Source organism: Thamnophis elegans, chromosome 3, assembly GCF_009769535.1.
Source record: "Thamnophis elegans isolate rThaEle1 chromosome 3, rThaEle1.pri, whole genome shotgun sequence".
Classification (NCBI taxonomy): Eukaryota; Metazoa; Chordata; class Lepidosauria; order Squamata; family Colubridae; genus Thamnophis; species Thamnophis elegans.
In genome coordinates this window covers 80,064,074-80,088,727 of record NC_045543.1, presented here as the reverse complement: position 1 = coordinate 80,088,727, position 24,654 = coordinate 80,064,074, and the positions used below count along the sequence as shown (strand labels likewise).

The following is a 24,654-nucleotide window of genomic DNA, read 5'->3' as shown; positions in this document are numbered from 1 at the left end:
ATCACCTTCCAAACTATCCAAGGGAGAAGGGGAAGGGGAGGGAAGGAATAGAGTAGACCCTCAGACCATGGAATCCAAAGCACGTTGACCCCCTCTGTTCCCCGAGTCGGGAACTGAGAGAAGAACCGATCCACCTGAGCATTCTGCAGAGTGGCAAACAGGTCCACCTCCAGATGGTCGAACCTGGAGCAGATGGTCTGGAACAGTTCCGGAGGAAGACTCCACTCTCTGTGGTTGACCGTGGCCTGGCTGAGCCAGTCAGCTTGATGGTTGTTCACTCCTGTGATGTGCTCCGCTCTGAGCGATTGAAGATGCCTCTCCGCTCAGGCACCGAGTGCCATCGCCTCAATTTGAAGAGCCCTGGAGTGTGTCCCACCCTGTTAGTTGATGTGGGACACCGAAAAGAGATCCCCCAGAATAAGGTGATGAGGCCAGATGCCATTTCGCCTTGTTCTCAGCTTGTCACCCTCGCAGCCACAGGAGATGCCAGGTCACCGAGGATGCCATTGCCTGGGAGGCATACTTCATGGCATTCAGAGTGGCATCAGCAGAAAATTGTGTGACAGCAAGCAGCTTGTTGAGATCCCGATAAGCACGCACCTCCTCTGGAGGAATCCGCTCCTGTATCTGTTGGAGCCAAAGGATAGCCGTGCGGGTGAAGAATGACACTGAGGCAGCTGCCTTGATGGCCCACGTAGAAGAATGTTTTGAGAAGAGTCAGATACGCCTTCTTGTCATCAGTCTTCAGGTAGTCAGCCACATCGCCAGACACGACCGTAGACATGGAAGCTAATGTCACCACTGGAGACTCAACTGTGGGCACGTGCAAAGCCTCAGAAAAATGATGCTCCATGTTAAAAAATGTCCTATCCCTTCTACTAGGATTAGGAAATGTCCCTGGCTTTTCCCACTGCTTCTTAATTACTTCTAAGAACAACTTAGGGGAAGGGATATCCTCCTTCGCTGGAGGAGGCTCTGAGTAAATTCAGTCCTCCGGCTTCTTGTCTGGGCCACTTTCCTTGGCACTTTCTGTCTCGCCCTGGCCTTGCGCATCAATGATTTGCACAAATCTGGGGGAAAGAATGCTGAGAATGCTGCTGCTTCAGGCTTCAAGGATCCTCATCATCGGACATATCTACTTCTCTCTGAAACTGATCCCTAGCCATGGAACCTTCACTAGCCAGAGAAGGAGAAACTGGCTGGCGCACACCTGAGTGGGAGGGTCTTGGCCTGGCCTGGGCTGCACTGCCCCCCCCCCAGTGTCTTTTGCCACAGATGCCGGGCTTGCAGTCCCTTTCTGTAACCCAGTAGAAATTCCATGTGAAATTGCAGAGGAAATAAACCTCTGAATGCTTGCTGGAAGCTGCTCCATGTCTCTAATGAATGAATCCTCCTCCTCCACCTGTGCACAGTCATTAGGCTGTGGAGCCAAGCATGGCCTAGTGAGACTATCCCCCCTGGCCCCCCTACATTGAAAAGGATCCCTTAGATAGGGGCCCTGGTCTACCACTGAGAGGGGGGAAGGGGAAATATCCCCTGCATATTCCAAGATATATTGGGGAATCCCCCCTTGGAGGAGACCTAGACCTAGATCTAATGGGTGATCTGGACCTCAGGGGAGAACTAGGCCTACCCCACTGTTCAGCCCTGGACACCTGCTTTTCCAGGGCCCTGTGCTTCCTTTCTTCATCTCTCTGTAAAGCCTTGGAAGGCTTCCCAGCAGCCATGGTCTTTCGCAGCCTTGTAGAGGCTGTGGGCCTTTTCCAGGTCCCACTGGAGGTTCCCTCCCCAAGAGACAATGGGGGGGGGAATCAGGCCTCTCCACATCATCTGCCATGACTCAGGGTCAGGGTTCTTTCTCAGGTTTAGCCCACCCAACCAGCAGCACAAACCAGTTTCCCCCAGTCACTCACGGCCTCTGCACAATGATTGCAGCCACCGGTAGACCTTTCCGCCCCCTTTTCAAGCTACTGGCAGCACCACGCGGTGTGGCGCGCAGTCCCCATTGTCCTGCACCGCTCCCGGCCTCTTGGCCTCACTCTGGGCCCGCCAAGCCTCTTCGCAGCTGCTGCTGTGGATTGCCTCCTGGATGGCAAAGATGAGATCGAGGCCCCGTAGCAGCCTCTGACCCAGCCCATGCGGTTCTCCCAACACGAGGCCCAAAATGGCCACCGTAATGGCGTCCGGCCTCTAAAATCCCCAACAAGTTTAAAACCCTTACTAGCGGCCGGGAGCGAGCCACACCAAAGGGAGACTTCCAGGAATCAGATGGAGGCAAAAGGGGGAAGGCAGGAAGGAGGAAAATGCAGGATGGCACTGGATTGGTTTTTGGATTTTCAGGAACCAAAAGCAACTCATCCTTCTTCGGCCAGACAGAGTTGAAACTTCGGCCAGACAGAGTTGAAACTGGGAACCAGAAGCAAGGGGCACAGAGGCGTGGCTTCAGTTTTAATTCTGTCTCAAGGCCAATTGGACATCACAATACCCAATCCTGGCTAATCCTGCAAATTCCTCCGGAAAAATTGGAAATGCACACACACTTTAATCCCCTACAAATGTTTCCAGAAGACTTGTCCTTTCCTTTTAGTGTGAAAATATCAGTGCACAAATTTTAGATCTGTCCCTTGTTACAGTCCGTTTCTGACAAAAAATAGTGTGTGTGTGTGTGTGTGTATCTATCTATCTGTCTGTATATGTATATGCCAATTTCAGATTCAAACTTATATGCAGTATTGGATGAATACTTATATTTATGAATGATAACCCGCCCCTGCTAATTATGAGATTTAAGAAACATCAAAAATTAGAGTTAAAAGAAAAGCAGTCCCCCCCCCCCCACTTCTGAAACAAACTAGTATTTCTGCTTTAGCCTTATACCAATGCCAACTACAACCTGGAGTGGAGAAGAAAGCTCTTATTCATTTAATTGCTTTCATTTGACTAGATTGCCTAAACATTTTCCATGATTTACAATTTCAGGGCTTTTCCTGAAAATGAAAAGCATAAACAGTGCCTGGTTTAACATAACATGCACTTTGAAATGTGAGTAGGCTTAATGTTCTTACATCAACATTTCCATTCTCCAGTGCCATTGCTTGCCAGAATTTCTTATAGCCTCAAGTCTGTTAAAATACATGAGGTTCTACTTTTCCCTAGAGACAAAGATGGCCTGAGTATATCCTAGCCAGTTTCCACATCTATAGCAACTTGTATTTAAGTAAAACATTTTTCCACCTAAAGATTTAGGGTTGTCTTAAGAAAAGCCAAAAGAAACAGAGGGGCCCTATTGCTTCCAGTAAATGTTTTCAAAAGATCCCTTTAATATAAAATATACCATGGTCAGTTCTATTTTGTGAGTAAACTTAGCATATTAATAAAATGTAACTAAGAAATAGTGCAAGTTGATCAAAATGACAAACCTTGCATAGAAAATGATGCAAATAGTTTGAATATTCTCCATTCTAAACTAGTTAAAAATAGTTTATTATCTACATTGTGAGAATATATTGTCCACTAAATGATGTTGAACCTACATCTCTATGAAACCTAGTTAGCATGGCCGGTGCTGAGAAATGCTGGGAAATATAGTTCAACTTCTGAATAACTCAAGGTGAGCATATTCTGCTTGTCTCCTCAATTTCATCAGAGCTTATTTTACCAGCTTTCATTTCACTTCATTGGCTATTAATTTTCAGAGTTCACTTTGCCCATTGCTAAACTTTTATTACAAGAGATCAAGATGCTAGTGTTTTCTTGTTGGTTTTTTTGTTGACTTTACCTTGAGGCTTTCACTAAGGCAGCTTTTCTTGTTTTAAGAAAAGGGAACTAAGCCAGAACCTTGGAAACTCGTTGGCAATTAAAGGAATGTATGAAATGTCTGAGGAGGAGTCATATTAATTAAATGGAACAGTTCCCAAGAAACCCTGGATAAATGTAAATACATACCTGATTGTCAAGCCAAAGGGTTAGTTTGGTAGTTCGCAAAAATCAAATTGTTCAGTTCAGAGCCTTAGGAAGTTACAGTAACCCATTCCACTTAAGAGATCAACTAATTGGCTGTAGCAAGTCTTCTAAATGGTCGTATATCTTAAAAGTGATTCACATAGAAATCTGCATGTCCAAAATGTTTTTCCATATTGGGTATTTCCATGCATTCATTGCATTTTCCTTGTTAAAACATAGGATATTGATTGACAGTTGGAAATCTCAAATATGGTTTTACTTTAGCACAAGAAGGATCACATTCTTAAGCGTTGCATCACAATGCAGATTATTTTCTCTAATGCTAAATTCATTCAGGGCGATTTTTATGATGGTATGGCAAGTATGTAAACATCAGATAGTTAAAAAAGAATGCTATATAAAGAGCATCAGTCTCCAATCAGTTTTCTGTTCATTGCAGTAATGTTTCGGCAGCTGAGAAGCAAGCAAGAATCTCGAAGCAAATTTGTTACACTTTACTGAGCAATCCTTGACAATAGTCAATGACTTCCACAGTGGTTAAAAATAGTATATACAGTACATCCATACTTTTTTGAAGACAAGGTTGTCTCTCACTTGGCATTTTATGCTTTTGTGAACTCTTGCATCTATAGAAACACAGTACTAATTAGACCAGGAGCCTTTGTTACATTAAGTTATGATAACTTGAAGGTTGTAGATAGTCCTCAACTTACAACTATTCACTTAGCAACCGTTTGCAATTGCAATGACACTGAAAACGGTGACTTATGATCCATTCCTTACTTTCAACCATTGCAGCATTGTAACCGTCATGTGATCAAAATGTGGGTGTTTTGCCAACCAGCATTTATGATGGTTGCAGCATCTCCAGGTCATGTGATCACCATTTGTGATCTTCCCAGCTGCCTTTTGACCAAAAAATCAATGGGAGGAGCCAGATTTACATGTAACCATGTGTTTAACTTACCAACTCCAGTGATTCACTGATCAGCCATGGCAAAAAAGATTGTATAATTGGGCACAACTCACACAACCACCACCTTGCCATAGAAATTATGGTCTCAATGGTGGTTGTAAGTCCATGACAATTGTTATTAATAATTTGTTATTAATACTGTAGATTAATAAAGAATCCCATACATTACTATATCACATATTTATTAAATGTTTTGGTAACTGAATTTGAGCATTACAACATAGAATTGGTCAACTGAATGCCAATGTAGCTAACAAAAATCCATTCACTTATAATCAGTGAATTGTAATTAATAATCAGTTATTATCAGATGACATCTTCAGTAGTGCCAAACAGCAAACAAAATTAAAATAAATTATCACATACAATGATTTATTGCACGTACATGGATATTTTTGGAAGGCATCTATTCTTCTTAACTGAAGCATGAGTACCATTATCTGTAAGAATTTACCAAGTCAGAGTATTCATTCACATGCTAAATGAATCCAATATGTGAGATAACCCAATCAATGTCTTGCTGAATCTTGAAGATAAGTCAGGACCCATTGCCATGGTCCAGTTGCATAGCTAAACTATGGTTTTCAGTAATGTTTTGGGATCATGCCAAGCAAGATGTCTCAACATAAGCCTCTCTTAACAGCTACTGGAAACTCCAAATCAAGAGAGAGTAGATCATCCGGTAGGGAAGATGAAGTTGGAAAAAAACGTACATGAACAAAAGATGAAGGAAAGAACATAAGATTCTACTACATTAAACTGCAGCAAAAATATTTAAAGTAGGGTGACTTAAGGAAAGTCACAAGCATCATGGGATAAATCCTACAGCAACGTTTCCCAACTTTAGCAAGTTTAAGATATGTGGACTTCAAATTCCAGATTTTCCATGGCTGGCTGGGGAATTCTGGGAGTTGAAGTTCACATATCTTAAAATTACCAAGGTTGAGAAACATTGAACTACAGAAACTCATTTTACCTGTGGTCAGATGACAACAGTTCCTAGACTCAAAAGAGGAAAGTGGGCAGTAGGTCCAAAGTGGAGTGAACAGGCAAACTTTTGGTAAATAACCCTTAAGAAACTTTGTCCCCCACATATTATCTATGCAATATAATTGAAATTGCATGTTTTTCAATCATCCTGATGGCAAATTTCTAAACAATTGTTCATCCTGCTTGGTTGATCAATGAGCCAGGTAGGATTTTGTCCTCTTTTAAAAACATTTTCACTTTTGTCTACAACTTTGCCTACCCGGGTGTAAGGCTACATGGGGATGACCAATAAATAAAGAAATAAATAAAATTGTCAGCACTGGTCACCAATGCTGGCCAAAAAACCCTGATGGGCTTTCCTTTGATGTCAACAAGAACCCAACTCAACTTAAATGAGACTTTTCCTCCCTTTTAAAAATTAACACATAAGAAATAAAACATGTATAGAAATATAATTTGACATAATATATTGCAGCCGGAAGATAGAATTCTATCCAGCGCAGTTTTAATTATGGACTATTCTGGAACACTTGGATGTTCAGCAGGAAACTGAAGTCCTATTTTGTACCTCATGCCATTTCCATAAATTGTTTCCAAGCCAGCATTGGGAAACACACCAAGAAAAGAAAAAATCTAGCTATAAACAGAAACAGCACTTATTATGCCTGTTCTAGAGCTTGCTTGTTCTGCTGCTTTGATTTATTAAGAACTGAAATATGTTAACTCCTCCCCTTTTGAAGAGTTGTATGCAGTTAGCATAACAGCAAGCCTTAAAAAGGATACATTTTTTTCAATTTGGAAGAGTAAAAAATTTTCAGTAGTAAAATTAATGGTAGGAACTATTATGAATTAACAATTCTACTGATTTGTTTTGTTTTCCCATTATGGAAAAGTGACAAATGATTTGGCAAGCAGCAAACATAAATGCCATCAAGTTATATTAAAAAGAACATAAACAGGCATACATTTTATTTCCCTGAGAATATTTTAACTAGGAGGCTTCTGCTACATTTCTATTGACAAAACGTCTATAAAAACTGAATAGTCTATCTGAAAAATTAAACTTAGAAAAAACAACTTGCATGTGTTTTGTGTATATATGTAAATATTGCTGGTACAGTTTAAAAAAGTGTGTGTGTGTGTGTGTGTGTGTAGAATTCGGTAATTTGACAATAGAGACATAAATATACTTCAAATTACCATTTCATAATCTCATAAATTTCCCTTAATCTGAGATCTTTTCCACCATGAGTACTTTTAGTTCTCAAAATAGTCCATTTTCCACTAAGGAAAGTAATCTTAGTGGCTACACCAACTAAGGATCAAGATTATTTGATTTCTAACAGAATTCTTTAAAAGATACAGAGGAGAGATGAACAGAGTGTAAGTCTTTCAGTTGTAAACTGGAGGATCTTGTTTCATGCCTAAAATCCTGTGGCCTTTTGCAAGAGAATTTTTGTAATAGAACTATTTTAGAAAAAAAAACAATTAAGAAAGCTCAGGGGATACAATCAGCTAGATAATCACCCTACAAGCTTTGTTTAAAAACAAAAAAGGGGTATTGTATTTTCCATCTCTTTTCTGCCAATTTAATCAAATGAGAAAGACATGTACCATAAAAAGAACACTGCACGTTAATGTCTGCGTTGTTGTAGCACTTTGTCTCGTAAATGCTCTTCCAGACATTGAATTGCAAAAGGATCAACGTCAGTATCAAACTTGTTGGCAAAAAAATGATGTTTCCGTAACATCCAGCTCAAGTCTCCGACTCCAAAGACACATACAGAACGGACGTGAACTCCATTGCAAGGTGGGTAAGGAGCACCCTTGGATACATCCCCCTCAAAGTAATCCCACTTCACAAACCGGGCAATGGCATTCATATCGGAAACATCGTATTTGTCACTGGCAGAGACTGCACCAGGAACTTCAGGGATTCGCTGGATTGTAGCCCATAAGTATTCATCAGGACTGTAAGTGTCTTTAGCCCATTCTATAAAAGCAAGGATTTTGCTGTTCTCTAATACATATTCCACAAATTTCCTATTAACAACAAAATAGGCACTTCCAGAGAAAATGGGTATGTTGAAAGGTGGATGCTGTTTGTCTATCCTCATATTTTTTACCTTGCCATCAACTACTTCATAATGTTTCTTCCACCTCACCTCTTTGTTTGAAGGCATTTTTTCCGTTTCTAAACTATTTTCACCGTTGAGGGCTTTCAACTTCTCCACAATCTCTTGATTGGTCTTGATTGGGAAATCCATGCCACAGAGATTGATCAAGTACTTCCAGCTCACATTCCTTCTGTAGAGGTCCTTCATGCAGTTGAGGTCAGCTTGTACCCGGCTCCATGAGGCATAGACTACACTTTCCAACTGGCTGGCAACGAAGACATTGGGAAAACATGATGCAATGCTTTTTACCGCTGCCAAGAAAGACTCCGGGGACTTCTTGTCAACATGAATGCAGTAATAATTTTGAGGAGCGTATATGGTTCTCAGAAGTCCCTCAAGCATATTAATTTTATGATAAGCCACTATTGAATACGCAATGGGAAATTCTGCTTCTTCTTGGCTGAGAGGTTCCATAATATATTTCCGCTTCTTAATGAAGGAGGCACAATCAACTGTCATGTTGATATAGTCATTTGGCGTCATTTTGGGGGTTCTCCTAAAGGACACTTTTAACAGTTCAAGCTTTACTTTTTCAATTTCCTCTTTGTCACCCTCTAGTATCTTGGAACAGTTTACTGTATTAAGATGCTCACTAGTCAATTCCAAATGCTCATAATCTTGGTAGGTTGGTTTCTGGTGAATTGTAATATAAGACCAGATTCCAAATGTACAAATTAACACCCAAAGAGGCTTAAACCGTAAGAAAGCACAGTGACGAAGTTTCCTCCTTAGCATTTCAGACAACATTTGGAACCTTTCAAACATTTAAGGGACTTTCTCTGTACACATGATTAAGTTCCAGTCATGCGCAGTTCTCTTCGCATTTCTCTTTCATAGGTTCCTATAAATGAAAAGGAAGATAAAGTCAGGGAGAACCACCTCTTTTGTTTATATTTGCTGTAAATTTATCTTGTCATTTAGTTGAAAGAAGACATAGAAATAACAATAGCACTTACATACTGTTTTATAGAGTTTTACAGCACTCTAAGCTGTTTACAATGTCCGCATACCATCTTCAACAATCTGGGTCCTTGTTTTACCAACCTCAGAAGATATCTTTTATAACATATATTAGACGCACTAATGCTTGATCCTTAACATTTAACCATATATCTAGTTATGGTATGTACACTGGCAGACGCACATAAATTTGAACCTGTATTTAAACTTCCTATTCATAACTTTGATTTACATCTGCATACCTGGTATCCCCGTTAAGAGTAAAAAAAGTAGTAAGCAAAGGAAACTGAGGTGGAAGACAATAGAAAAAGAAGGGGAATGTAATGTACTTTTCGGATTATAAGACGCGCCAGAGTATAAGACGCATCAAGGTTTTGAAGAGGCAAATTTTAAAAAGTTTTTGCACTCTGCAAACCTCACAAAAACAGTCCATTTTTTGCAAAAATGGCCCCCCCTTTTTAAAAAAAGGCATGAATAGCCTTTAGCAGGCTTATAGAATGCTCCTGGGGGGGGGGATGAGCAAAAAACGGCCCATTTTTTTGTTAAAAAAAAAAAAGGAATGGATAGCCTTTAGGAGGCTTATAGAGTTCTCCTGGGGTGGGTGGGAAAATTGAGCAAAAAAACGGCCTGTTTTTTGCTCATTTCTGCTCTCCCCAGTCCCCAGGAGCACTCTGAAAGCCTCCTAAAGGCTATGCACGGTCATTTTGGTGAAGGGGGAGAGTTCGGGAGGCAAAAATTGCTGTATTCAGTATATAAGACACACTCAGATTTTCAGCCTCTTTTTTGAAAAGAGGGGAAAAGGTGCGTGTTATACTACAAAAAATACAGTATCTAAAATCAGTATACATTCACACAATTCAGCCAATGATGAAATTCAATTTTTTTTTACTACTGGTTCTGTGGGCATGGATTGATGGCCATGCAGGGGAAAGATACTGCAAAATCTCCATTTCCACCCCACTCCAGGGGAAGGATATTGCAAAATCCCCATTCCCTCCCCACTCTGGGGCCAGCCAGAGGTGGTATTTGCCGGTTGTCTGAACTACTCAAAATTTTTGCTACCAGTTCTCCAGAACCTGTCAGAACCTGCTGAATTTCACCCCTGAATTCAGCATACCTCTCTATACCTATTGAAGCCTGCAAACCATCCTTGCTTCCATCGTATCTGTACAATTTCATGTATCTCCTTTTTTCCCCCTTTAAACTCTCTTTTTGAGGAACACCAACTCCTTCCAAACACATCCATGGACCATCACTCTTGTGTGTGAAAACTTTACTTGTAAATTTTTGTTCTAAAATATAAATAAAGGTAAAGGTTCACTTCGCACATATGTGCTAGTTGTTCCTGAATCTAGGGGGCAGTGCTTGTCTCCGTTTCAAAGCCGAAGAGCCAGCACTGTCCAAAGATGTCTCCGTGGTCATGTGACCGGCATGACTAAATGCTGAAGGCGCATGGAACGCTGTTACTTTTCCACCAAAGGTGGTTCCTATTTTTCTACTTGCATTTTTACATGCTTTTGAACTGCTAGGTTGGCAGAAGCTGTGATAAGTAATGGGAGCTCACTCCATTACACGGTGTTAGGGATTCGAACACATCGGCTGAACTGCTGATCTTTCGTTAAGCTAAGCTTAACGTCTTAGCCACTGAGCCATTGCGTCCCTCAATATATAAATATAAATATTTGAGGACAAAAATTGTCCACCCTGAGCAGAAAGCCTAATGTGATAATGCTAATGCAAAAATAATATATAAAATAGCAATAAGACTTCAGCACTCTCTAAGCAGGTTACAAAGTCAGCTTATTTTATTGACTTCGGAAGGATGGAAAGCTGAGTCAACAATGTGGATCGATTCGAATTGAACTGCTGGCAATACTGCATTCTAACCACTGCGCCACCACAGCTCCTAAGTCTCGTTTCTGTTTCCATCCAAACATTATAAAGTTATAAATTGGCCCCACATTACCTTAAAGTTCTGGAAAAGGCATTATAATTGTATGTGCTTAATTGGTATGTCCTGTATTAAATGGAATAGCCATAGGGGAGTAATGGATAGGATCAGAGAGGCAATGTGTTGAGAATGGGGATTCATTTTTCTCTCTCCCTGTATTATAATCATAATAAAACTATTGCTAAACCAGAGTAGCAATTCCTTCCTGGAATCAGTTACACAAGATGGTTTTGTGGGGATAGAAGATTCTGCAATTGTGAAACTACATTTTAGCACATTACTTCATTTGGCTATTCAAACAGAGCACTTTTTTCTCCTATAAGTTAGATAAACATGGTGGATTCTTAAGCCATGCGATTTTTTTTCAGCAGGCAGACTTACACAAAGGCTCCCTTTTACACTAGGTTTGCAGGCTATATTTTTACATGTCACAGTAAAAAGCTTACAGAGTGTAAGCCACAGTAGCAACATTCACACATAATGGCGAAGTGACAAGTAACCCAAACCTGCTCTCATAACATAAAGTCATGTACTAAGATATCAAGATAGAAATATAAAGACTGACTTAAAAAAATATTTGTAAAACCTACCCTCTTCTATTAAATGAAAATAATGGCCAATCCACCTCCCAGTACTGATGAAAAAACTAAGGGAAGATGAAATATTAGATTCAGAGAAGAAACCCAGCAGGTTTTAAAACTGGTTAACAGTCCTCTTTGAAAAATCCTGTAGAATTGACATAAAGCTATGAAAAATATATATGAAATTAAGTGAGGCACTCAGTTTTACGCCTTTAAATATTACCCTAGAATACTAGAAAATATTAGAAAAATGTTATTGCCAATCAGCTTTACTGAATATATTTATGTAAAATACAGAGGATTTGGTAAACAATTGGTCCTAACAAATCTACTTGCATTTTTAATGATGTACCACAGCACTATTCCAATAAAAGGGTTGGGCAAAAGCAGATTAGCTTCCAGCGTTTTCCCCTAACTTGGATGAGTTATTGCCTATAAATTCTGGAGATCGTATCACTACCGGATGAGCACCAGATTAGGAAATACTGTAGATGACTAAGTAGCTATCTTAACTGCTATGTCTCATGAAAAAAGAGATATGAAACACTGTTTTTAATGAATTACTTAGCAAGGAAAATAGATTGACAACATCCGGTTATATAAAGCAGAAATATTAATGCCACAATTAATCACAATCACAGGTACATTCTCTGACACTGTACTAAACTTGAAGATATCAAATGAAGTTTGGGAAAGGAAAATAGAGTGCGCTCTCTCAAAAGGTAGTTTTAAACAGAATAGTGCTCAAAACATCCCCTACATATAAATAATCCCTAATCTGTATAAGTAGCATCTTTCACCTATTATAAACCAGAAGTGATTCATTACACAATAGTTCTCTTCTATAATGCCTCATTCCTATAATCCTGGTTAAGAATTACCAAAACCAGAATGCTGAGTGCTGAAGTTCCACTCCTCATATAATCTCTTAAATGGCATCAATCTCTCCGCAGCATTCAGCGGTAATGACTCTAGGAAGAAAGCCTAGAGTCACATACAAATAGATCATGGTCATGTGATCAAAATTCGGACTCTTAGCAACTCTCTCATATTCACAACAGTTGCAGTGTCCTGGGTCATGCGATCACCTTTTGCAACCTTCTAATAACCAAAGACAATGGGGAAGCCAGAATCCCTTACTAACTGTGTTACTAATTTAATAACTGTAGTAATTCACTTCCCAGCTGTGGCAAGAAAAGTTGTAAAATTGAGAAAAACTCACTTAACAACTTTCTTGCTGAACAAGAGAAATTATGAGCTCACTTATGGTCGTAAGTCAAGAACTACCTGTATACAGTCCTGAAAGTATCAGCTTTCACACCTGTGGACCCCTGAATTACCTTTTGTCTTGTCTCATGTAGAAGCTAATACAGCTTTTCTCCTGAAGATGTTCATGGGGATGTGACATCTCAGCAAGGAAACTACATTGTTCAAACATTGTTGGCAGGTGTTAAGCATTATCCATTAATAATACCTGTATGAAATGTTTAATTAAATTCCCTAGCACCTGTAACAAACTAGAGCAGTACCATCTGGAAATTCTGTCCCTTCCAAGACATATGGTCTAAACAGATCTTCAGTATATATAGAATTGTGGCCAAGACACTCTCATTTGTGCATATATGAATTTAACTTCACCCAATTTCAATAAAAGTCATCATATTTTATTATCATTCATAATTTATTTAAGAAACTTGTTCATAAAACGCAAGTAACATCAGATCTTTAATCCACTGAATAATTAGCTCATGTTTTAAAAAAACCACCTCTTAAACATTACACAGGTAGTCCTCGACTTACAATCATAACTGAGCCCAAACTTTCTGTGCTATGACACATGACCCCGAGACACTTGCAACCATCATAAATATGAGCCAGTTGCCAAGTGTTTGAATTTCGATCACCTGTCCCTCGGATGCTACAACAGTCATAAGTGAAAAACCCGTAAGTCAGTTCACTAAATGAACTAAGTCGTAAATTACCTCTTCATCCACAGGATTACAAAGTCAATTTACAGGGCTTACGTAATCATTTTTCACCAGATCCAAGGATATTCCCCATGTCATTAAATGCAAATGGAAGCCCTTCATTGCTCAATAGATGTTTGGAACATGGGAAAAGTCCCATAAATATTCATTGCAACATGTGCTTTTCTTACTTCCTATAATTTTACAGTTCTCCAGTGTTAGGAATTAAGTCTCCATAAGCTTGAAACATACCTACCTTTCAAGCCATCAATTGCAGACCTGTGGCACACAGCTTGTCTTGTTCTGCTGATCCATTTCTCACTACCCCTTCCAACTGTTGGACGATATCTCTCAGCAGATTATTCCTGATGGCATGTGTCTCTTGATAGTTTTTTTTTTAAAAAAGTTATATACCCTGTCCTGTAAAAAGAAGAGCCACCTTTTGTGCACTAATGTTTGTGGTAATACTTTTCTGATTCTTTTTTCCTCCAAGAATGGCTGAAGAAAAAAAAAGCTACTGCCGTACAGGAAAAAAAAAACTAAAACTATCATCTATTAGAAGCTTTTCTTCCTTTTTCATTTTCCACTTAGAATTTATCCTGAATTTGTAATAGAAAGAAAGATAGAATTCCCCTTTACATAATCCAATTTACTACAGTGGGGGGGGGGGAAACCTTTGACTTTGAAAACAGATAATTTTGTTAGGTAGTACATTCCTTGTTCTCTACAAGCTATCATACTTTGGTCCCCCCCAAAATACACCCGTATGCCAGACAAAGAGCTTACCCTGGGAAAAGTGCACTAGAGAATTCCTGCAAACAAGTCTGTGTGTACATGAGACAAGATACTGCACAGATTGGATAGCTTTGTGAACACTGCTATGCATTCATTCCTGGGTCAATCTGGAGGATAGATCTCGCATAAAAAATGGAAAACAATACAGGAAGCTTCTTCAAAAGGTAGTGTTTCAAAGGCATGCTTGTTCAACCTAAAAGCCTTGGGGTGGGGGACCACAGTCATAAATTATGTACCCAAGTCACAGATCTGCCCTCTGAGACTTTCCATGTTGGCAGCCTTCAAAGCTCTCTTCCCTCTGGGAGCAATCCAGTCTTGAGCAGGATTACTCTGCAACTCTCCATTCTCGCCTGTGGAGCTTATCTGACACCCTCACCAAAAATCCCATTGAAGCACATGCCAGATGCTCAGCTGGAATGAGATAACAATCAAGGCTTCCACTGACACCACATTATTAAGGAAACTTAGCTCACTTTGACCATCCTGCAATGGCAGGATAATTACTTCTTAGAAGCTGAAAAAAGAGAAGAGAATTTTAGCAGAAACAAGTCTGCCAAAAACTACAGGAAAGAAAGGCAGAACACCAAAACAAAAAACAGAGAAGGCAATTGTGCTGCAGCACAACAGTACCTTTTGTTCACAGAAACCTTGAAACCGGTTACCTACAGCCTTATTTAGGAGACCTGTTTGGAACAGCACAGAGTCCAAATGGGTAACTCATACACCTTCTTTAAAAAAAAAAACACCTCCCTACCCCTCCTTTTCCCGTAACACAACTATTCTTTTCACAACAACTTAGAAAAAGACGCACAGCGCCAGGAAAACACTAAACTGCTTACTTGCAGCTACATCTTTAGGCGTTCACAGGCAAGCATTCAATCATAGTTTAGGTCTAGGAACTTGGAGAGATGCCAGGCTTCCGAGGTCTGGAAGAAATTCAGCAAAGTCTAAAACTATTTTTTGAATAGATGTCATGATCCAGGTGCACGGTGTCTTTCAAGAGCACAGCTTCTATGGGAGGCAAAGTAATTGTGTAATTGATAGTAACAGGCATTACCCTTCCTAGAATTCGCAGGTTTATCAAGGCTCTCCTAAACAGTTGGCATCTGATCTCCCTAGTGCAACTCTCTCAACACTAGCATCACTTCTTAATGCAGAAAGATTTATACTTTTAACACACATACCTTCCTTACGAATCAAGTTAATAAAAATAAGTGAATAATAAAGAGATAATATTTCAAGCAACTTTTAGCAGAAATGCAACAATTAATTTGGTTTAAAAAATGAATGATATTGTACGTATCATTGACTTGTTGTTCATTCACTAAGTTGTGTCTACCTTTTTGCAACCCCATGGACCTTATAGCATGCCAGGCCCCGCCATTCTACACTGTCTCTCAGAGTAAATACTCCCAGTATCCTTGACTGGTAAGTTGGTTAAAAAAAAAACTCCTTCAAAATGTTTGAAAGTATCATAATAGTGTCCCAATACAGAAAAATTATCTCAACTAATCTGAAAAGACCCTAAATTATTATGGAGAAAACGTTAATTTATAAAGTGACAAGTAGATATATTTATCAGTTAACTTTGAAGTCTAGATCTATACATAATATACCTTGCGTTACATGGTCAGTGATGATATATGTATGTATGTATGTATGTATGTATGTATGTATGTATGTATAATTGTATAATAGCATTTGGGCACAAATCACTACGTACAGAACTGCAACCCATGTAGTAGTTACTTGTAGTGAGATACTTAGTACATATATACAGTACTCTACCTATTTCATAAATAGATAAAGCATCTGTTAAAAGCTGGAGCTGTTCTATTATATCCCAAGTAGAATCATTGTTAAGAAGCAACTCAACAACTTAAAAAAGAAATTCTGTTTCTCTGGAGCAAATTCATTGAGAAATATGATCTACCAGACTGAGTTAAAGACTTTGGTCAATTTTTGATGCTAGAATTTAGCAACTAACCTGACTTCCAAAGACTTGGACATCACCAAAAGAGCGTATTAATCGCCTTCTGCCCATTCTGCTTTAATGAGTGTTGCACTAAATATTGCATTGAACATTAATTGGTCTTAAATGCAAGTACCAGTTAATATGAATAATTCATTCATGTGCCTTAGGAGTCGGCAATGTAATTTTCAAAGGTGGGGACACAACATTTGCAAATCCCTAGATGGCTGCTGTGGAATCCTCTGTGTGTGTTTGTGTGTGTGTGTGTGTGTGTGTTTCTATGTGAATGACTTCAGAAATCTGATGAGATTTCAGATGACAATGCTTAAAATAAAAGATATGGGGGGAGGGGGAATCTGCATATGACCACATGACATTGCTTGTCCTCTGAAAAAAGAAAATTAGCTGGCAAAACATTAACCGCTTGGGCACAAAAATTGCTTGTCGTCTCAAAAAAACCCATAACTGGCAAAACATTAACATCTTAAAAGCTCACAAAAGAACATGCTTAGACATTGCTGGTAACACCAATACCAGGAGCTGAAGTTATAATATAGGATGTATAGAAAACAAGCATAATAAGATTCATTCAAAAAGCAGGCCTCTGAACTTTATTGCTCTTTCCTTAATCTCCATTGCTAACTTCTATGTTGTCAGCCTGTATACATGGAAGACAGAACAAAGTCCTAGTTATCTCTTCTTCCTCCAAAAACCATCTCACTTGCATTATAGGACATAAATATGGAAGATAGAGTAACAGAGTTGGAAAGGATCTTGGAAGTCATCTAGTCCAACCCCGTGCTGGAGCAAGCCTCCACAAATTCTGAAGACAAGCCATTCTACTGGTTGAATCTTCTCCGTGTTTCTCCCTGGTTGCTTCTCTCCTTGTTTAGTTTCAAGCCGTTGGTTCTTGTCTTGCCTTCTGGGCTTTGGAAAATAGGTTGACCCTCTCCTTCTTTGTGACAGTCTCTCAAATATTGGAACACTGTTATCATATGTATATATAAATATATATATATAAATTGGTAGGTATATGATTAGTTCTAGGGAAGAAATAATAAATACCGGTAGGACCATCAAAGGGAGAGGGGAAAAAATAGAAATAGAGAAAAAAGACAACTAGCCAGAGTGATATATCAGGTAGTTGATATAGGATCAGGAAGACCAAATCAAGAGTATCCTTAGCTACACAACCTCACCTTTGGGCTAATTGTTCTCTCTCAACTCAACTTAACTGACAACACTGCTGTTGTAGGAATGGAAACACAGAGATGAAGGGAAATAAACTTAACAAAACAATAACATAATAAATTGAGTTAGGCTAATCCAAAAGCCATGAAAAAAAAAAGTATAAACTGTATAAAATTTCTTTAAAGCTGTTCAACAGACAAGATGGAGGAAAAAAAAAATCAAAATTAAGAGTAGCTGATTTTCAAGCTGTAGAGTCTGTGTTTAATCAGTTTTCAGGCTGAATATGGATGGAGCCATTTAAATGAGCTACCACATGCAATGATGGTTTCAAGTTCCATCTAGGATTATCTTAAAGAATGTTAGGGTAAAGGAAAAAATGTTTTAAAAGATGGCATTGATCATAACAAAAATCTTGCAGAAATCAAGTGTAATATTATACATTGGTCAGTCTCCTGTCAGAAAAGAAACCCAAAGTAAGAAAACCAATTATTTGTAACAAAAGAGACTCTTTAATACTTCAGCCACATGTAACCTTCTATTACTAATTTTAAAAAGGATCCACTTGAACAGAAGAGCCTCAAGAAGAGACACTGGTATACAGCTGCAACATACAGGTGAAACTCGAAAAATTAGAATAATTTTCTGATGAGATCAACTTTTGCCAAAAGCACCAAAACCTGGTTCAATGACCGTGGGATTATTGTGCTTGATTGGCCAGCAAATTCGCCTGACCTGAACCCCATAGAGAATCTATGGGGCATTGCCAAGAGAAAGATGAGAGATATGAGACCGAACAATGCAGAAGAGCTGAAGGCTGCTATTGAAGCATCCTGGTCTTCCATAACACCTCAGCAGTGCCACAGGCTGATAGTTTCCATGCTACGCCACACTGAGGCAGTAATTGCTGCAAAAGGGGCCTAAACCAAGTACCGAGTACATATGCATGCTTATACTTTTCAGAGGTCTGATAGTGTTCTATGCACAATCCTTGTTTTATTGATTGCATGTAATATTCTAATTTTCTGAGATGGTAAATTTGGGGTTTTCATGCGCTGTAAGCCATAATCATCACAATTATGACAAATCACAGCTTGAACTATCTTGCTTTGCATATAATGAGTCTTATCTCATATATTAGTTTCACCTTTTAAGTTGCATTACTGAAATAAATTAATTTTTGCACCATATTCTATTTTTTCAGTTTCACCTGTATTGTTCCAGTGTTTGAACATGAAAGATGATATGCTGTTTAACCAGTTGTCAAACCTTCCTTTTTACCTTAGGTGCAGAGTTGGATCAAAAGGAGTGTTGAAAATTTTGTGGGTTTTTTTGAGGGGGGGGGTAAACAAATAGGAGCTTGGATTCATTAAGGACTAATAGAAACAGAACATGTTACTTTAGAACATTTGTTTTTACTGCTGGACTTGGAAAATTATTTTAGTAGAAACTCAACCAGTTATTACTCTGCTATACATCTTTGCTCTATTTATTGGACAAGTAAGATTCTGGACAAAATGTAGCATTTGTGATTATCATCAACCAACCTAGTATGTGTGGACATAATTTTAGATTAAAGAAGGCAACTTCAGGTGATTTCTGAATTATATACTCTGCCTATTCAGTAGCTGTTTTAACTTACCGTATTTTCACGACCATAAGCCGCACCGGGTTAAAAGCCGCAGTATCAGTTAACGTTAATTTTTCAAACTTTTTTCATACATAAAGCGCACCGGGTTATAAGCCGCACCAACGGAGGGGTGCCCTAAAAAAAAAAAAAGAAAGGAGCCAAGCCGTTCCAGAGATGTGAAGGGAAGCTCCGGGCGAGAAAGCGGCTTTCAAAGCTCCGTCGAGCCCCGCATGTGGATTTATTTATTATTTGCTCGGGGATCCGGGCCACCTGTTCCTCCGGGGGCAGCCCAAGTCTTTGAGCGGGGAGCGGAGCTTTCTCCCGAAACGGCGCTTCTGCTCCCCTTTGGCACTTAGCTCTGGGAGAAAAATGGAGCGTGACGGACTTTCCAGCGCGTATCAGAAGCTGATCCGGGAGAGCTGGCAGAAAGTGAGCAACAGCCCCCTGGAGCAGAGCGTCGTCCGCACGGAAGGCAATCCAGTCTTTATAAAGGAGCTGATCTCTTCTCTTCTCTCTCTCTCTTTCTTTCTCTCCCCCCCATCCTCTCTCTCCGGCTCTCCTTTCGTTCTGCTCCCCCCCCCACACCGTTTTGCTTACAAAGCAAGAACGATCAAGCGGCGGGGTGTAGAAGCTTGAGGGGGGGAGGGAGAGAGAGACCACGGCCAATGTCGGCTGGCACAGCAACCGGATTTCTGGCTCCGAAGATGCTCTTACGGGCTGCCTCGTTCGCCGCTCCACCCTGAGAGCTTGGTAAAAAAATAATAAGGGGGGGACACCGTTCGTCCCTTCTGCAATACAGAGGCGGGGGGGCGCGGCAGGGGGGGGAATCCTGCCGCTCCTAATCAACTAAGGTCTGGTGGCTTCCAAGCTTGCGTCCCCCCCCTTCTATCTCTTTTCAGGCAGGTACTGGATCCATCAGCCCCTCCCAGCCCTCCCCCCCCCCCCGCCAGCAGACCCGGTCCGGGAAAGACGGCAGAGAGGAAAAGAGAGAAAGAGAAAGAGGGAGGGAGAAAGAATAGAGAAAGCAGGAGGCTTCCCGCATCCGCGCGATGCTTTGAACCCGAATTGGAGGGGGGGCGTCCTCTAACCCGGATTGGGTGGGGTGGGGGGAGAAAACGGGGCGAGGGTCTGTCTGGTGGGTGGGCTCCGCTGGCAAATAAAACCCTGGGGGAAAATGGGTCGGTTGAACGATGCGTCAATGCAGGGGTGGAGGGAAAGCCTGGGCTGGGGCTAATGGGGCTTGTATTCCTCTACCCCAACTGGCCGGGGGCTGCTGCTGGGGCTGGTAGTCCGGCCAGCCAGCCAGCCAGCCAGCTGCAGGCTTGGCTTTCGATCTGGACTTCCTACCAAGCGGGGGGGGAGGCTCGGAAACGGGCGCTCAGCCCAGCCGTCCTCGTGCTTCAAGTTTGAGCGTCAAATCAGGAGGGAGAGATTTTCGATCTTTTTCCATACATAAAGCGCACCGGGTTATAAGCCGCACTGCCGGTTTTTTATCAAATTTTAGGATTTTCAGTGCGGCTTATAGTCGTGAAAATACGGTAAGTATTCTTGCAGCAGAAGAAAGTTGCCTTAAGCTAGGCGTTCCCTCTGGATTTTAAAAGCAAACAATATTAAGTATAGTCAATTGACAGATTTATTTATTTATTAAATGTGTATGCCAGCCATCTCACTATTAAGTGACTCTGGGATACCATAGACCTGAGTTGCATTCTAAGCATATCCCCATAAAATTCTATTATTATCAAAATTATTGGCCACCTATTTGACAGTTCAAGGCAATTCTGAGTGGCAAACAAATAAATACAGCCATCTCACAGTAAGCACATCTGGAAAGGATTACAAGCTAATAAAAGAACACAAATAGAAATTAAAGACATAATTTGATTTTCACACCCATTTTAATCCTAAAATTACATTAAGCAAGATTTTAAAGGACACACCAAGAGATATGCTGTAGATGGTAGAAATCCTTCAACGTTGTCCTGCCTGCCAAACACACAGCACAAAGTGCCAGTGATGGAACACAAGTGTGAAGTGACATAACAGCAGGAATTCTGCTTGGGGAAATACAACTGCATGGAACTCACAGTGTTTCCCCATAGATTCTACTCCTCATAACTCTTAGGTTCTTTCCCCCCCTAGGGTAAAATTTAATTTAAGGAGACATTTTGATGTTGCTATTCTCAAACAAATGGGAATAAAAAAGGTTGTGACAATAATCCCTTCCTAAAGATTCAGACTTTAATTTTATACTTCTGTATGCTACTGCACTTGTCAAATCTATAAAGTTCTTTTTGGCTCAATGTCTTGATGGTGTTCAGCAGCCTGCTTCCATTTCAGTTTTATGCCTCTCTCTTTGAAATGCGGCACTGTTTCTCTAGAGTCAGATCCAGAAGAAAAGCTTTTCCTGGGGCTCTTAGTTCTATTAAATGAATGTCTCTCTCCCCACATTCTATCTTCAAAATTCAGAATATTCTCACTTTGTTTCCATAGCCTTTCATGTTTACATCATTATTCAGGTTATGTTTAATAAATTCACCAAATATTTTTATATATCTGGAGAAGAGCTAGATGTAGTACACATATACTTTGCCAACAGATCTCAATGGAAGATGATGCAATAAGGGAAATTGAATGTTGTATTAATTGTGGTTGGCTGGCATTCAACAAGCTAAGCATAATTTTCAAGAACAACTATACCTGAAAAGTTTTCGATCACTCTGTGCTACCTGCTCTAAAATATGCCGGTGAAACATGGACACTAACCTCCCAATTGATATAAAAGATATGGATGGTGCAGAGACATGGAAAGATACATGGTCGACATTACAAGACAAGATAGAAAGATTTTTACATGTATTAGAAAACAAATGAAAATATAGGACATCATCAAGACAGTAAAAGAACTGAAATGGAAATGGGTTGGTCACATAACAAGAATAACTGATGGCAGGTGGACCAAGGCAGTCATCAAATGGATCCCACTTGATAAAAGGTTCCTACTAAAACAAGATGTATCAACCACATCAGCAGGTATTGCAAAAGAAAGCTAAAAACAGTATTGGTGGAAATTATGCGGACTAAGTCTTCATCCTGCAGTGGATAGATAATGTCTAAAACAGTGGTAGTCAACCTGGTTCCTACCGCCCACTAGTGGGCGTTCCAGCTTTCATGGTGGGTGGTAGGGGTTTTGTCCAATACTGAAAGACTTTCCTTTTTTAAAATTTAATTGACTTTTTTAAAAAAATTCATAGCATTATTTAAAAACATTTTCATTAGGTTTTCATAAAATCATCATTACTGTGGAATCGGTGGGCGGTTAGAAAATTTTACTACTAACAGAGATACAAAAGTGGGCAGTAGGTATAAAAAGGTTGACTACCCCTGGTCTAAAATGATACTGATGATGACTCAACACCAGCATTCCTTTCCACTCAAGGCAGGAAAACTCAGACTCATGGAGGCCACACTGGATCCATGCTGCTGGTCAAGCACAGCACCAAGCACTGCAACTTATTTTTCTCTCTCTCTGCTGGTGCTCTCATCACAGCTTTGCCAGTCAGATGCCCACAACATGTACTTGCCTGCTGCCACTCCATTAAGTCTATCTCTCCTATGTCTAGTTAGAATCAATTTACCAGATCAACACTTTATTGTTCTTATTGCTGATCATCTGGTTACCAATTTTACATGTTTCAAAGCTCGACATCTCACTTTAAGCTAGGAGGCTCAATGTAGATCAGTGTTGCTTGCAGTGGTGGTGGTGGGGAGTGAGCTTCTTGAGTGGTGGCTGCAGGCTTACAAAGGATGTACTGGTCTAAAAATGAAACTCTGAAACCTGCCAGAGCTGATAGTCAGATTACCACCAACAGGAAGTTTGCACTGCTGCTTTATGAACTTAGTCTCCCATCTATTGAAACGCCAGATGAGCATCTCACAATGACACCTTTGCATTTTGTTTCTGCCCTTGTGCAATTGGCTCCTTCACAATTAATTGTCCTGGATAACGCAAAGCATCCTTTTGTGCATCTGAGAAAGTTCACTTTGGTCCCTGGATTACATTTGTTAGCCTTTCAAGAGTGCTAGGGAACTACTACTTTTTTTATTTAAGCCCTCTTTAACCGAGTGGGCTGAAACGTTGCTTCCTCCCAGTTGTAAAACTCCCATTCTGCTCCCTTTCTGCTGAAGGTTACAGTTAAGACTGATTTTCCACCAGACTGGATTTCTCCACATGCGAGGTGGAAAATGCCCAGCAACCACCACTTTTGTAGCCAAGGCCTCGCTCGCTCTTTCGAAAGAGCCACCTGTCCTCAATGTTGATAAATGGCGCTTCTCCTCCCCACCCCCCCAGCCCAAGGGCGGAGAAGGAAAAGAGTGAGATGGAGACGGCTTCCCAGCCACTTCGGAGTTTTGCGCGCTACCAATTCTCTCTCTCTCTCTCTTCTTTTTATTTCCTTCCGAGGAAACTTCGGGCAGTAAAATGGACTTCGAGGTAGGCTTTTATTAAGGACTCGCTTTACCGTTTTTTCCTCTTGTTAATAAAACAACGTTTACAAAGGCCGTATCAATACATCCCGTCAGTTCGTAGTATTCCCCCCCCCCATAAGTAAATCGGTTGTAGATACTAGACCTAAAAAGAAGATAAATTTGGGAGAGAGGGATTTCCTCTGAGTTATAAAGATTCTCCTAAATCGAGAAAACAAGCATGCAAGTTACTTTTCAATATCGGAAGGGGGAGGAACCACCGCAAGTCCCCTATTTCTTTTTCTTTTTTAAAGCGAAGTAACTCGTTGCACTTGGACCCGGGCAAAGTTCCTCCACGCTCCGATGGCGATTGGTCTCCCTCGGCGCACTTTCAGAATCGCAACCTACCCTAAAAGCGCGGCGGCTGGGGATCCGCAGCGCGCTTCTTGGGAGTCCCCGAAAGGAAAGAGAAAACCAAGCCTCTCCCAGAGGGGGAAAAAAAAACCCGGCAGGGAACGGGGAGAAACTGAGGCGCACCCAATTGGGAAGAGAAGAAAGCAAGCGCACGCCCTACCTGCCAGAGGATCGGAGAGAAGGAAAACCCGAAGAGAGGCGGGGACCTCAGCAGTTTCCCGTCCCCTGCACGCCCCTTCCCTCCTAGCCCCTCCCCGGCGCCCACTTCTCTTCGTATCCCGGCCGGGACAGTCGGCTACCACCGTCGTGTAGGAGGCGGGAGTTTCCTGCCCTGTGTAGGGTTTTCTTTTAATGGGTTAGAGATCACCTGAAAGGGGGGAGCGCAATGCTCCCCTTGTTTTTAAACTGCAAACTACTCACCCGTCCCTACTTTGCCTCCCCCTCCCCCCCAGCTCCTCTGACTCATCCCGCCTTATCTATTCGGAATTTATTCAGAACGAAGGCTGAAATTGTACAGGAGTGTCTGAGGGAGGGCGCGGGGCAAGCAGATCACATTGGGGCCGTCTGCCAGCCTACTTAATCAGCCGTGGTTAAACAAGCTGCGATAAAGCGTGAGGCGCCAATCT

The 24,654-nt window shown here is 40.7% G+C and overlaps 1 protein-coding gene across 2 annotated transcripts; it reads right to left on the bottom strand.

The window, feature by feature from the left end:
• Positions 1 to 5,104: 5,104 nt before the first annotated feature.
• GCNT1 (glucosaminyl (N-acetyl) transferase 1) lies at positions 5,105 to 24,231 on the bottom strand. Of its 2 annotated transcripts, none has more exons than XM_032214562.1 (2): positions 24,189 to 24,231; positions 5,105 to 8,947 (listed from the first exon to the last, which is right to left on the bottom strand). In XM_032214562.1, the coding sequence occupies exon 2, from the start codon at positions 8,869 to 8,871 to the stop codon at positions 7,564 to 7,566; it is 1,308 nt and encodes a 435-aa protein (XP_032070453.1). In that variant the 5' UTR covers positions 8,872 to 8,947; positions 24,189 to 24,231; the 3' UTR covers positions 5,105 to 7,563. The 2 variants fall into 2 exon arrangements, with proteins under 2 accessions (XP_032070453.1, XP_032070452.1); XM_032214561.1 differs by lacking the exon at positions 24,189 to 24,231 and adding an exon at positions 13,822 to 14,105.
• Positions 24,232 to 24,654: the final 423 nt, after the last annotated feature.

Bases quoted from the DNA above. Each gene is read 5' to 3' on its own strand.
- GCNT1 (XM_032214562.1), bottom strand. From the start codon at position 8,871: ATGTTTGAAAGGTTCCAAATGTTGTCTGAAATGCTAAGGAGGAAACTT.